General features: G+C 36.0%; 1 protein-coding gene across 10 annotated transcripts in view; it reads left to right on the top strand.

Annotated features, from left to right (window-relative positions):
• Nucleotides 1-15,390, top strand: part of FBXO38 (F-box protein 38) — a 56,193-nt gene that overhangs the window by 14,233 nt on the left and 26,570 nt on the right. For 9 of the 10 annotated variants that reach the window (XM_038535096.1, XM_038535089.1, XM_038535092.1 and 6 more), the window contains 7 exons: nt 1,835-1,998; nt 2,202-2,367; nt 5,032-5,169; nt 6,465-6,602; nt 8,658-8,751; nt 10,422-10,552; nt 13,843-14,013. In XM_038535096.1, the coding sequence (XP_038391024.1) occupies nt 1,835-1,998; nt 2,202-2,367; nt 5,032-5,169; nt 6,465-6,602; nt 8,658-8,751; nt 10,422-10,552; nt 13,843-14,013 (1,002 nt within the window). The remainder of the gene's footprint in view (nt 1-1,834; nt 1,999-2,201; nt 2,368-5,031; nt 5,170-6,464; nt 6,603-8,657; nt 8,752-10,421; nt 10,553-13,842; nt 14,014-15,390) is intronic. The other variant, XM_038535098.1, reaches the window with a different exon arrangement.

Here is a 15,390-nt window from a genome sequence, read left to right as displayed (position 1 = left end):
TCATATATAGCAAGAAAGAAAAAAGAATGAGGGCAGTGTGAAAATGACCATCATTCCACAGATGAGATTTGCCTTTTTTTTTTTTTTTTTTTTTTTTTTTTGAGATTTGCCTTAACAGAGGTTAGACCAGCAGGAATTCTGGTGTTGGGATTAATGCACTGTATAAAGAGGCAGAATTGCAGAGCTCCCATGTGATGCAGTCATAGCCTTAACACATCTGCCCCTTATCAAATTAGAGAAGAATCTGTCTGCACATTGCTGACTTCTCTCAGATGGTGATAAATACCTATGAGCCCAAAGCTTCTCATCCCTACAGTGAATATAAAAGAGGATTGAAGCAAATAGTCTCTAACCTAGAATAAGATCTCATTAACTGTGATTACTAATGCCACTCTGGCAGTAGTTTAAACCTGGAGTTTAAAACCAGATTCTCTATGTAATAATGATAACTAAAGTTTTTATGTAGTACTTTATGGTTTACATATGTGATCTCTTTGGATTCTCACACAGTCTCAGTAGAGAAGGTGAAACTTTATCCATTTTTTGAACTTTATCCATTTTTTGATGAGAGGCAACATGTAGCATATGACAAAAGAAGTGAACATTGGCAGTGGTCACACTTGGTTTTGAACTCTGGCTCTCCCACTCCATAGCTTTTAAATTCTTTCAAGTTCATTTTTTAGGTTCATAAGTGGGGTAATTACCTTTTTCATTGGGTTGTAAGAATAGATGAGAAAACAGAATTGTTATCCCATTGAATGACTCAGTAGTGAAGATTACTCTACAAGATGATAATAAGAACTCTTCATATAATCAGACCAAGTGATTTTTTTTTTATTTTTATTTTTTAGACCAAGTGATTTTTGAGGTCTCTTCTTACTTTTTAGTTTTGTGATTCTAAAGTTAACACAATCATCTGGACTGGCCCTGTGTAAATAGAACAACTTTTAGTATGTAAGATAGTGATGTGGGGCTTCATTTACATTCTTGAGAGTTAATATTTTTTTATTTGTCGTTAGCAGACAATTGGATTTCTCATAGCCTCCATTAAAGACAAAATACCCAGATAATAAAGTATCAACTATATGAAACTTGTCTCCCTGCTTAACCTCACCAGATCCCCTGCTATGAAAGTAACTGCCTGTCTATTTCTGTCTGGTGGATGGAACGCAGTTGGCCTCCCAGATAAATAGCTTTCTGTCAGCTCAGCATCTTTTCAGTTTGGCTCATTTATGTTCTCTTCGCTAACTTGCATCTGTCTTTTTCAGAAGAATGAACTCTCTGAAATGTCCAGGGAGTGATAGTTAAACACAGGATAGGGTAATTATTAGGAAACAGACTAAGAGAACCTAGTTTGCGATGGGGTTTATATTAGAACTGTGAGCTTCCTGAAGGTGAGGATCACATCTCCCTCCTTGTTTAGTTGTGTGCTCTGCAGAGCCCTAGAGGTTCAGAAGAGACTGGTGCTGATCAAGTAGGTGGTCCTTCCTAACCCACCAATACAGTAATAGGTGCAAGTTACCTGGTTAGACGTGTGCTCCCTTAGTCAAAGATTTCTGTACCTTAAAAGCAGCAGCAAAAAAGCCATCATAAATTAAAAGCCTCAGCTCTATAAAATATTAATTCAGAATAAATGGGGTTTCTGAAATGTTTCCTCTTTTACTAAAGGAGTATATTTTCTGTTTCGCCATTTGTTCAGCCATAGTGTTAGTCTTATAAAACTTGAAAAAGAAAACCTTTTGTTGTTGTTAAACTTTTAAAAAATTACAAGTGCCTAGTAAATTTTCATGCACACAAAGGTGAACTTGCCTCTAAATGCTTCTGAATTTCTCAGGCTTCACAGATTCCAGTTTTCTAACACTATTGAAGAAGATGCCAGATGTTGAACAACTCTATGGCCTTCACCCTAGATACCTTGAGAGGCGAAGGGTACGGGGCCATGAGGCTTTTAGCATTCCAGGCGTTCTGGAAGCTTTGCAGGCATGCCCAAACTTAGTGGTGAGTGTACCTGGTTGAACATTTGATATCAACTGGTTGATGAAATAATAAAGAATGAAAGAACATGCTCACTTAACATGCAGGTTTCATTCATAACAAATTTTTAAGTTCCACTGCGTATTTAGCATCTTATGATACAGAAATAGAAGCTTTGGATGCTAAATTAATAGCTTTTCTTATGCTTGCTTGGCATTATTTTCTAGGGTGTGGAAACTTCTCACTTGGAATTAGTAGAATCTATTTGGACATATATGCCACATGTTCATATTTTGGGGAAATTTCGTAATCGTAACGGAGCATTTCCAATTCCTCCTGAAAATAAACTGAAAATTCCTATAGGAGCCAAAATTCAAACTTTACATTTAGTTGGTGAGTACATGTTTCTTGGGTCACTTGTGACTCCTTGAAATATCATATGACTGAATATTCACTGAAAGGAAATAATGAGAATTTTATAAATGACTGTTGCAATTGATGATGGCCAAAGAAGTGCTTGTGAGACATGTATACAAATTTCGATTTCCCATTAAGGAGTCCTAGATGGGGATAGGGGGGTTAGAGAAATACTGCCTCACAACTAGTCTGTTCCGTTTGAAGACTGTTTGGGTAGTTTTGAAAGTTGTTAGGTTTTGGGATTGTTTTGTTTTGTTCTGTTTCAGTGAGCCAGACTCTTGCCCTTCTCTGCCCTTTTGGTCCTGGTTCTACCCTTCAGAAGAGAGTTCTCCAATGCAGCTTTCTGTGATGATGGAAACATCATGTGTTTGTACTATCCCATATGGCTCCCACAGCAGCTGGTGAAATAGAGGAACTGAATTTTTATCTTAGGTTCATTTATCCAGCAGCCACATGCAGCTAGTGGCTACTTGATTACACAGCTCAGCTCTAGAATATCGAGGAAGAAAAACTCAGATAGCTTAGTTTACTTGGTATCTTCTCCAACAGAAAATTCCTCTATGTCCCACCCAAAGCCAATGAAAAACTTCTACTACTTCTCTTTTTCCCTGAGAAATGTGAAATGGGGGTGCTCTTTTTGCAGAGGCACTTTATTTGCAGTGATTGCGGTGTACATTCTCCATCGAAATAGTCTATGAAGTTATATCCCAGTAATTTCCACCTAAGTAAATAATAAGGGCAGATATTTTCTCAAATTTCATTTGCCACCTTTGGCTCACATTATTGAAAGGTTTTCAGGAGGAATCCTTTTACTGTCATCTGATTTTTAATATTTATTTATTAATATTTTACTTAAAGTATACCTGTTGAGTATCTGCTCTGTTGTAAGCATTATTCTGGGCACTGGTGATGGTCTTAAGAATCAGAAATTTCTGAAACCAGGTCTGGTGGTGGGGAGTACAGCAGGGACGGTAAGGAGTAGGTCTGAAATAGGGTGTATATGCACAATTCTGGCTGAAGACGAACGCTCTCTAGTAGCCTTTTATTTACAAGATCAAGGATTGATTCTGATTAGGCATTTGGATATCTAGTTTGAGAATGGGTTTTTAGATAATAAAGGAATTCTGTAATATCTGATGTTTATAACACGAGCTCTATAAAGTCAGTGTTTTTCTATCTTTATATTTCCCATGATTCATGTCATTGTTCATTGCGGATACAAGTAGTTGGTAAAGTTTGTGGAAATACATTAATTCATTTGATTAATTCAATAGTTTAACACTGTGATGGTGTTATAAACGTGGATAGCAAATTAGTGCACATGCTGGGAACACTGATCATTGTGTCCTTTGTTCATAGAATTGATTTGAGGCAAAATGTGGATTGGCTATAGGATAGAGCTGTGTTGTCTGGTGGATCTGTCTCACTCTTGATACTCTGAGTTTCCTAATCAGAATTACCACCATTATGGTAGATGCTAAATGTACCTTTGTGAATTCTGCATCTTGAATCTTAGTCTATACTCATTGCCTCTGCCTTTTCTTCCTTTGGTCTTACCAATTTTACTTCCCATCTGCTGCCATACAGGGTGTATGTGTAGTTCAAGGCTAATGGTAACTGCTTTTTGGGAAGGAGCGGGTTAAGGAGTGATCCTTATAGTGGGAGCATCCTGCAGAATTCAGCTTATAAAGAACCAGTCTTGAAGGTACTCCAGCTTTGCTCTCTCTAGTTGCCCTTGCTGGCAGGGCTTCTACCAACTTCAATTTGAAGTTATATTAAACTGATTTTGCCAACTACTTCTTGTTAAATGTCATCACACTGGGTCCTTGGGATTTCTCTCAATTTGTGTCACTTCCTTGGCTTTTCATGAAGCTGTGGTATTTAACTGTTGGCCAAGTTCCCTGATCTGCTTCCTTCCATTTAGAACTTATAGGTTACCTATCTTATTTTTTCTCCTGTGTCTCCTGGTTTTTCCTTCCACTATACATCCCCTTTCTCCCAGACAGGGTCTCTCCTAAAGTTAAGTCACTTACAGATTGGAAGGATAAAATACTATCATCACTTTGAAATACTAAAATAAATGATGGGTTCTTACTTTCTTGGAGTCATGCTGACGGGCTTCTACCGCATGTTTATAAATCCTTAAGGTTCACTCATTTGTAGAAACAACTTTAATCTCTGTCTCTGGAAGCCAGCTAGCTTGCTTTTGTCCTGAGAAATTTAGCTTTCTCACTTATGGGACAGTGGGCATTGGTAGTTAAATAGTACTTTTGTGTATTCTTTCCATATAATTTTGTTTTCAGTAACCTGTTTTATTTTATATCTCCTTGGTGTATGTTATCTTGGAAGAGTTGTAGAGTTATGAGAAAGATTCATGTGTGTAAAATGCAGGAATACTTTTAAAATCCCACCTCTATATGCCTTTTCTAAAGAAACAACAAAGTAGAGTGTTTATGGTTTGCTTAAATTGTTCTTTATAAGCCTGTTTCAGATAAGCCAAACTTGAAAGACCTTAATTAGATAATTTGTTCTGGTGAAAATATCCATGAAGGGTAAATTGTCAACCTGAAAAGTAGACTGTTGCACTTATGCAGAATACAGAGTTTTTCGTGATTTTTGTTTTTTGGTATATGTTTTTAGGGGTGAATGTTCCTGAAATTCCTTGTATACCAATGCTAAGGCATCTTTATATGAAGTGGGTAAGACTTACTAAACCACAGCCGTTCAAAGACTTTCTATGCATCAGTTTACGAACTTTCGTCATGAGGAACTGTGCAGGTAATGGTACATAGTTATGGTGGAATTATACATATGCTGTTCTAAAAATATCCAAAAGCAAACTTTAATAGCTATGCTTATAAATGGAATTATGTTACGTTATTATTATTTATGTTTGGTAATTTATTCACCTTGTGGAAATAAATGTACTTTTGTTTTAAAGTCCATAGACATGGGATTAGTGGGGGGAAAAAGCATCACAGTATCTCTACATATATTTTATAGACAGTTTTTACTTTCTGCAGGATTGTTACACTAGATCTCTGATTTCTTTGTCTCTGGTCTTCTAATCCTGCATGTAAATAGTAGGGAGACGTAATCTCATAAAGCAAAAAGCGCTGCTTTTATGGTATTGCTTTTCTGTTCAGAAACTTTCAGTGTCTGTTGCCCTAGATTGTCAGATGGGAACTATTCTGTTTAAAGTTCTGAATAGCTGGGGCCCCTGTCGATGTCTTTATTTCTGACTCTTTAGCAATATGTACCTTCTTATATTGTGAGGCCCCCTCTCCAGCTCTACCAGCCTTCACCTCAGTGTTTGTCTTTACACTATATTATTGTTTTCTTGTCCTGAGGTACACACTTCCTTCCTTCCTCTTCTTTTTTTTCTTTTTTATATGTTACAAACAGACCCTGTTTTTGTAGTTGGTATGTTATGCCTTTGTATTCTTAGAATTACAGTTTTATCTCCATGTCATTTGCAAGGTCTATGATAAGACTACTATGTTGTGATCTTCCACAATACCTCATAAAACACTGCTTGTAGAGAGGTATTTATGATCCTGCTATTTATTGAAGTGAAGAGACATTTTTTAAAAAAAGATTTTATTTATTCATGACAGAGAGAGAGAGAGAGAGAGAGAGGCAGAAACACAGGCAGGAGAAGCAGGCTTCATGCAAAGAGCCCAATGTGGGATTCGATCCCGAGAGTCCGGGATCACGCCCTGAGCCGAAGGCAGACGCCCAACCACTGAGCCACCCAGGCGTCCTGAAGGGACAAAGTTTTAACTAAGTTTTCTCCCCTTAGTTATTTTGAGCTCAAAACTATTGAGACTTCAAAGGATTTACAGAAAATACTAAGTATCTCTCCAGTGTAAACTGAAAAATCCTTATGCTGAATAAATACATGGTTAACAAGCTAATATTTTCATTTCTAAGAAGTGTAAATTATAGAGAGTCAACTACTTGGCTGTCAATTTTACACAGAATTTATAAGTTAATTCATTTCAGATGCTGGTTTGAAAATTCATCTTTAAAGCAATTTTCATTGTTCCATTAAAGTATTTTTACCCCCTCAGGACCTACAAACTCCTTGAAGTATGTCCCTTTAGTAACAGGATTAGCCTCTGCCCGAAACTTGGAACATTTGGAAATGGTTCGAGTTCCTTTCCTTGGAGGTCTTATCCAGCACGTAGTTGAAGACAGTTGGAGATCAGGTATTCATTTTTCTTTAGTTACTGAATACTTTTTAAATCAGTTTTTAAAGTTATTACACTTTTATTTAGCTTCTCTTGTGAGTCTTTTTAAAAGAAAATGCATATTAGTAATTGCCCTTTCTCCCTGGTGCCTTTGATAGAGAATAAATAACCATGAGCATGGACTAGTGTTCATTTTCTTTTATGCAATGCTAAACCTTCTCAAAATAAATAGAGTGTTAAAGCATGTTTTCTGGATTGTTAATCCTTATTACTTAGTTAATCATGCATCTATTATACTTGGAATTTTTCTAAGAAATATTAGCAGGGATTTCTAATGTCCATTGGTGATAAGAGATGTTTTTTGACTTGGACATCTTGGGCCTACAAAAGAACTCGGGCATTAGTAATGATAATGTCTAACATTTGTCTGATTCTTTAAGGTATATCAAGTGCTTTCATATTTATCACTCGAGTTAGATCCATCTCAGAGATGGCTTTCGAAAGGAAAATATATTTTACTCTCTAGGTCCTTTAATTATATTTTAAATAATGATATGTGACAATGTGTTCCATGTTAAACATTTTGTTGCAACAAAAATACCACAAGATTAAATAAGCATTTAATTAAGAATGATTCTGCCTTACATTTTACTTAAGGAGTCAGCATACTGTACACAGAAGTTAATTCCAGATGAGTCAGAGACCCAAATTTTGTGAAAAACAAAAAGTTTGTAAAAAAAAAAAAAAACATAGAAGAACGTCTTTCTGACCTTGGTTAGGCAAAGATTTATTAAACAGGATACCAAAAAACACTTACTATAAAGAAAAAATTGATAAACTATTATATTAAAAGATTTTTCCATTCATCAAAAGGTATGATTAAAAGTGAAAAGCCAGGTTTTGGAGTGGGAGACTATTTGCAATACAGATAATCAGATGAAGAACTTATATCTAGAGTATATGAAATATTTCTAAAATTAATGAGAAAAAGCAGACAACCCAATAGAAAGAAAAAACAAGGATACAACCTAAATAGAAAAGACTTCACAAAAGGGGATAACCAAATGGCCAATAAACATGAAGAAATGATAGATGTCATTAGTCTTTAGGGGAATGCAAAATAAAAACCACGGTGTGATACGCAAGCACTAAGATAACTATACCTAAGCATGACCAATAGGAAAGAGACAAAGTATTGGCCAGGATGTAGAGCAATGGGGCTTCCATACACTGCTGGGAGTAAGTCTAAGTTGATATAATCACTTGAAATATTGTTTGGTAGTATCTGCTGAAGTTGACTTTATGCATATCACTAGTTGCCTTCCTGGCTTTAAACCCAACAGAAATGTATACGTATGTTCAGCAGGAGACATACCCCAAATTGTTCATAGTAGCACTGTTCATAATAGCCTCCAAATGGGAACAACCCAGATGCCTATCAACAACAGCATGGATAATTTAAATGTGACAAAAATGCAAGGGAATATTACACAGCAATGAGGATGAATTAACTACCATTATATGCAACAATCTGGATGAATCTCCTAAACAAAACTTTTAGTAAAAGAAAGACAGTAATTTTATTCATGAAAGTTTAAAGTCAATCTTGTGAAAATTCTTTGAGCTATATACATTAATAATTTGCATACTGTTTTTGCTGTGTATTTACAAGTTTCACAAACAAAAATAGTTGAAGTTAAAGGAGTTGTGGTCTTTTTCCCCATGGTAGATTGTAGCTTCAAACTTTGGCTTAAAAATGCCAGGATCCCTCTTTACAGTTCCCTTATGAACTTCTAGCTTTCTGAAAATTCTTTCTTAAAAGTCTCAAAAATTTGGAGTAATTTTCTGACACCATCAGAATGTCTTTTCAGAAGGACAGTATCTGCTTTCATGTCTTTTTAGGAAATGACTAATAGTTATAATTCATCTTGAAATGTTAATTTGAATGGAAAAACAAACTTAGATTTACTTTTAACCAGATAATTTTCATTAAAATGCATATAAATACTTGACTGAAAGTGTTGTGGTCAAAAGAAATGCTTACTGTTTTTGTTCCTTTTCTCCCTTAACTAGGTGGTTTTAGAAATTTGCACACTATTGTTTTGGGAGCATGCAAAAATGCTCTTGAAGTAGATCTTGGTTACCTCATCATCACTGCTGCTCGTAGGTATGTTTCCTCTTCATGTTGTCTTTTGTCTTAGAGTTATATGTTTTCCTGTTTTACAAAAATTAGGGGAATGTGTATATGAAGTTTGATTATGCCTTGCCAGATATAAAATACAAAGGAATTGTGTAAATAGCATTAGGACATCACTTAGTAGTGGTAATCTTATGTTATAATTGATAACCAGCTAAGCTGCACTCCAGACCCAGCAAGTTCTGAAAGGGTATGGTCTCATCAGAGAAAAGCAGTCAGCGCTCTGGAAGTCCAACAGATCAGCACTGATGCACCCAGTGTCTGCAGCACTTTTGGGAACCATTCTTTCAACTTTCTCTGATTTTTGGAATTATTTTAGTTTGTGACGGTATTTGCTATTCAGAAATCAGTAGGAAATATCAGAAAGGGAGACAGAACATAAAGACTCCCAACTCTGGGAAACGAACTAGGGGTGGTAGAAGGGGAGGAGGGTGGGGGGTGGGGGTGAATGGATGACGGGCACTGAGGGGGGCACTTGACGGATGAGCACTGGGTGTTATTCTGTATGTTGGCAAATTGAACACCAAAAAAAATTAATTTATTATTTAAAAAAAAACAACAACCCTGTGTTGGGTTCCATACTAAGCATGGAGCCTACTAAAAACACACACACACACACACACACACACACACAAAACCTCATACTTGGAATTCTAAGCCGTGTCTGTTTTCATGATCAAACCCTGACTAACTTGTTTAATAAATATTTGCAGAATAAATGGAAAATAAAAAAAAATAGAAAATAAATAAATCAGCTTTTTGAGTCTTGACATTGTAACACCATTATATTTTTAACAGATCTTTTTATCAGTTTATGCCTCATTTACTCTTTTGATCCTACAGATCAGAAGTCTATCTCTACTTTTATATTTTATTTAAATTCAATTAACCTTTTTTTTGATTTATTCAAAAATAAAACCCTTTCCATTAAAATAATTTTAATAATATAAATAAAACAAGGGACCCCTGGATGACTCAGTGGTTGAGCACCTGCCTTCAGCCCAGGGTGTGATCCTGGAGTCCCAAGATCGATGTGGGCATCGGGCTCCCTGCATGGAACCTGCTTCTCTCTCTGCCTATATCTCTGCCTCTCTCTCTGTGTGACTCTCACGAATAAATAAATAAAATACTTTAAAAAAATATATATGTGTATATATGTATATATACAAATATACACAAAAATATATATAATGTGTGTGTGTGTATATATATATATACATATACATAAAACTGTTTAGGTATTATTATCTGGAATAGAACTATAATCTTTGTTTTAAAGATGTTATAAAATGGCACTTTTAACAGCTAGCATAAAAAAGGATGTTGAACAATCAGTACCAGATGCAGGTTCTGACTTTGACTTAATCAGATTTAAGCAAGCATCAGCAAGAATATAAGATTCTTAGTGTATAATTTATTGTTAATTAATGTAACTTCAGTGTACTACCTAAGATGTGCCCACACTTTGCAAAATGCTCCTTTAAAAAGGAAACATTTCTAATGTTTTTTACTAGGGGAGTGGGAAGTTGTTTGCCTGTGACACTTCAGTAAGATGAACTTCTTTCAGAGCCTTATGCTAGGAAGAACCTATGTCTCTGATGGCTTTTATTTTACTCTGATGTTTATCTTTTTCTTCATAGGTTACATGAAGTTCGGATCCAGCCTTCCCTAACCAAAGATGGCGTCTTTTCTGCCCTAAAGATGGCAGAGCTGGAGTTCCCCCAGTTTGAAACACTTCATCTGGGCTATGTAGATGAGTTTTTGCTGCAGAGTAAGACTTAATCAACCATTTTATTCCCTAGAATTACTGTAGGGAACTTACTTGACAGACTGAAACTTGAATTGAGATGTGCCATATTTTCTTGAATATAAGACAGCTTAAAATCTCAGGGGCTCTGCCTTCTTGAAAAAGGAACTTTTAATCTAAACTTGAAGTGTCAGTGATTTTTTTTTTCCCATATTGCCTCTGACTTAGCATATTATAGAAAATATAATGATTAATAATATACAAAAAGAAAAAAAATCCTACCTCATTTGATATTGTCTCCATTTTACTGCCCAAGTTTCTTTCCCATTCTGCTTCATTTTTTTCACAGAATGTCATCCTTGGTTCCATTTGTTGAATTTGATCTGCCACACTTCTTGAAGCTTTTGATGGTCCTCTCAGATGAGGTCCCATTCCCTGTCCATGCTCTTCATTTCCATAATAAGCCCGCTGGGGGTTCTGGATTTCCCAGATAGTGTGAGCACATAATGGTCAGTATTCATTTGATGATGATTGCTGTTGGAAGGCTTGTTGACAGCATTTTCTGGAATGTATTTACAATTGGGAACTCATTCCTTTGGGTTTGAATGCATGTCAATTCATTATTCAAGCTTTTTTTCCCACATGACATTAATCAGACATGCAAGAGCATTTCCACCGTTAGCATGTTTTTATTTTTGCAAGAATTGTTTCTTCCCCATGTAATTTATAACAAGTCTTTCTTAAACTCACTGTCATACGAGAATGGCATTTTTTCTTAGGATCTAGTTTACATTGTGGAAGAACATAAGGTTTAACTCCTGATCAGGACAGTCTAGGTCAAACAATATGACTGTTGTCCTTTTTCATTTTTAATAGATGTGACAGTATTGTTTACTTTTTCTTTGTTGTAGTGTTCATTATTACATTTGACTGATTAAGAAATCCAGTCATTATCTTCTTGCTAGTTTAATGGGAATTACTTTTAATCTGTATAACTTTGAAAAAGATTGGCTTTTGACCAACATAGCTCTGTATTTTCAAGATGGCCATATTTAGGTCCACTGAAGGATTGTCTTTGAGAGTTATCTTTATAACCAGCTATTTCCCTAGTGTCTCTTTCCCCATAACACACGTTCAATAGAAAAACACTTTACCTTTTGAGTACCATTATTTTATGCTTTTCAACATGTTTCATAGTCTCTTTCATACTGAAATCTCTGTCTTGATCTTTTCATAAGCATTTCTTGTCTTTATATTTGCTGCAGTTTATCCATTTCTCCATATATGTACTTGCCCCCGTTCCTCCAAAGATGACTCAGGATGTCTGTATCACAGTAGGTGCCAGGTGCCTCTAATAGCCCGCCTTGGAAGAAATAAGTGGTCACTGCTCATATTTTGTCACTTAATCTCACTCTTCTCAGTAATTTAGATTTTGAGGCACCTCTCCAGGAGGGTGGGGGTGGCATCACCTCTAGTAAAACCTGTATCACCATTTTGTTACAAAGACTTGGCAAAATAGAAACATCACCATTGTGCCCTGTACATTTACAGTAGATATGATAGTGCCAGATTGAAGAGGTGGATATGCTGAAAAGCAGATGCTGTGCGTTAAGAATAAAAGAAAAGTGTTCCAAAGATGAATACCTTGGAGTTTTTTTGCTTTCATAGACTTATGATAGCAGAGTTTTACTTGAAGGTGATAGGGATGTCAAACTCATTAAAAACCAGAATAGTGTAGTCTTTAGTGCTGGGGCTTTGGAGAGAAGGAGACAGATGGAATTGAGACCCACCTCTTATAGATGATGGAACCTTGCAAGGGCAAGTTACTTCTTAAGTCCGTAGTTCCCCTTTTGTTAAGTGGAGATAAGACCACTTGCCATTTTTTCCTCGAATAGTTTGGAGGAATCAGTAATAAACCCAATTTTATCATTATAATCTCTGACCCTTAGAAAGCATGTAGTAAGTGGTAGTTTTTACTTTTAGTTGACTTATGGGCTAAAGAAAAAAGAAACAAAAATATGTTCTGGGTGATGTCATCAGAGTTCTTGAGAGAGTGTGACAATCAGGAGACCCCAAGAGCCAGAAAAAGGTGGTGGTCTCAAAGGAATGAATGTATGGTAGATTTGTCATGTCAGGTTGCAGCATTCATGCAGGCAGAGAACAGGGTGAGTTCAAAATTTACCCATTCATTAGAAAAGTTTTAAGCCCAAAGGGCAAGAAAAACATTTTTACAGCAGGCTAAAGAAAATTGCTCAGTCGAATTGTAAGAGTTAGATTAAGGTAAAATCAGCAAGAAATGCCAGTAAATACCAAAAATGGGGACTACAGGAGAGAGACTGTGAACCGTGTGAGAATAAAATTGGAAGAGTTTGGAGTAAATAGTTGTTTTAAACATGCTCCAAGCTAAAGGTGTAAATCCCTGTAATATGTGGGGCAGCTTCACCAGAGCAATAGTGTTTTCTGTGTACCTGGTGGTAGGTGGTGGAAGGAACTGAGAGACATTTGTTGAGTTCCTGTCTCACCAGCACTCTGCTGGACATTGAAAATGTGACTGTCAACTAACTAGGCATGGTCCCTTTTTCCTTCAGATTGCTTATAGTTAAGTGAACCGTCCTGGAGAGTAAGGACAGGCAGCTGGAAGAAATGAGGACAGGAGATAGGGAATGAGACATGTTTTCAGTGCCGTAGTCTAGAATGGAGGATCGTCTTTTACTGATACATTCCCTTCCCCCAATCCCTGTGCGGGAGGCACTAAAGCCCAGTGGCAGAAGGAGTGGGTATATTTGAATTAGAAGTCCACTTTCTGGGGACGGGCACATCTTTACTAACCAATACTATGGCTCTCAGAATGAGTCTGAATTCCCAGTTTACTCTCTTCTTTATACATGGTCACACCTAACTCCAAAAACATCCTAATACCGTGAGAGAGAGTCACATATTTAAGATCTTACTTTTCTTTATAAAACTAAAGCTAAAACTTTGCCATAAGTGTGAGCCAATACAATATATCCCTCAGTTTTAAGAATTTTTGCTTTCTTTTTTTCCTTTTCTAAACAATGGAAAACACTTTGTTTCTACTAGCTAACCCTTGACTTTTAATACAAATTTTTATTTTGCAAAGTAAATGGTATTTGCAGAGAATACCTAATCTAACATTGTACTCAAACCTAAAGCTGATGATGGATTGATGACACAGAACGATCATAGAAGAGTGTTATGCTGGATGTTAAGATAACGAGTCGGCAACATCCTATGACAATTTAAGAATCTTTTTTTTTTTTTTTTTTTTTTTTTTAATTGGTTTCTTTTTCTAGGCAGAATGGCGAATGCAGATCTGGTAAAGTATGGTTTGGCTGATGTGGTAGAAAATCCTGGTATCATCACCGATATAGGGATGAAGGCAGTCAATGAAGTTTTTTCCTGTATCAAATATCTGGCAATTTATAATTGCCCCCATCTCCATAACCCATACAATTGGATCTCAGGTACTGTAGGTTTCACAACAGTTATGTCTGCCTGATAAGGAAAGAATATATATTTTTGTTTCTGTATGTGATGAATTGTATTCCTAACATAAAATGTAAATACTTTGTATGATCATACAAGTGCTGGGAACTTTTGATAACTGTGTTGGAAGTGTATCAGTGCCTCTTTGAACCTGTAAAATTCTCTGCCTAGAAACTGGCACTTGACTAGGTTATGGATTCAACTGCCAAGGCAGTTGTGCTTTGCTAGGCACAAAGAAATAATAAAGTTATTATTATTATTATGAAATTAAGGTTAGGAATTGTTGCTTGGGATACTACATTTGTTACCTCTGAATTACCATCACATTGCACAACATCTGAAAGGACAAAGTGGGTATGTATTTAAAAAAAACTTAGGTGACAGATTTAGCATTAACTTTTAATGAAATTTTCATTTGCTTTAAAATCTTAGGTTATGTCAGCTCTCCCCTTCCTACCTGATGCCTTGTGTCTAAAAGTGTGACTGTACTTGATGCGTTTCCTTATATGAGGAGTTCATTTTCCTCCCTGAGAGAATAATACTGTTTGTTTCTTTTAAGGCCCTTCTTAAATACTTAAAATTCATAACCTTTAAATAAATTCAGAGCTAGAGAATTTTCATCGTGACATCCTCTTTAACCAAGCCAAGCCCCCTCACTGACACCTGCAGAACAGCCTCCTCTCCTGTCTGAGTTGCCTCACAGGGCCCCTATAGCTCCTTACAGAACTCATCTCTGGCATCTTTTAGGGCTCAGGGGCATCTACTAAGATTACTCATTAAAATGGCCATGTCTCCCCTACCAAAAGTGAGAAATTCTGTCTTTGGCCCAGTTGCACCAAGAAGTTATTGGGAAATACAAACTTTAGGTTGTAGCAGGCATAGGATCACTTTTTTAAAAATAACATTTATTGGATTTTTGGTTTGTTTGTTTTCTTAAATACAGAAGAGTATAAAGAAGAAAACAAAAAATGGCCTATAATCCCATCACTCAGAACTCCTGTTAACACTTAAAAACTAAAAGTAATACATGCACTTGATAAACAATACCAAACAGTACAGAAAGGTACAAAATGAAAAGTCTCCTCTTCTCAAAGGTAACCACCATCAACAGTTTCTTATATATTCTCTGGACAGATTATTTTGTACATGTTGCATCCTATACATGTATAGCATTTAAAAATGATTTATATATACAAAAGGACATTAGCATACCCTCTCCTATAGCTTGGTTTTTACACTAAGAGTATTTGGGAAAGCTTTGTAATAGCAAGCATACTCAATTCTCCTTCATTGTTTCTAACAGCTGCATAATGTTTTGTTAAATGAATGCACCAGCATTTAACTAGTGTCCTGTT

The sequence above is a fragment of the Canis lupus genome, chromosome 4 (assembly GCF_011100685.1).
Source record: "Canis lupus familiaris isolate Mischka breed German Shepherd chromosome 4, alternate assembly UU_Cfam_GSD_1.0, whole genome shotgun sequence".
In the NCBI taxonomy this organism is placed as follows: Eukaryota; Metazoa; Chordata; class Mammalia; order Carnivora; family Canidae; genus Canis; species Canis lupus.
The sequence above is the reverse complement of the archived record's forward strand: the minus strand, read 5'-3'. Positions and strand labels throughout refer to the sequence as shown.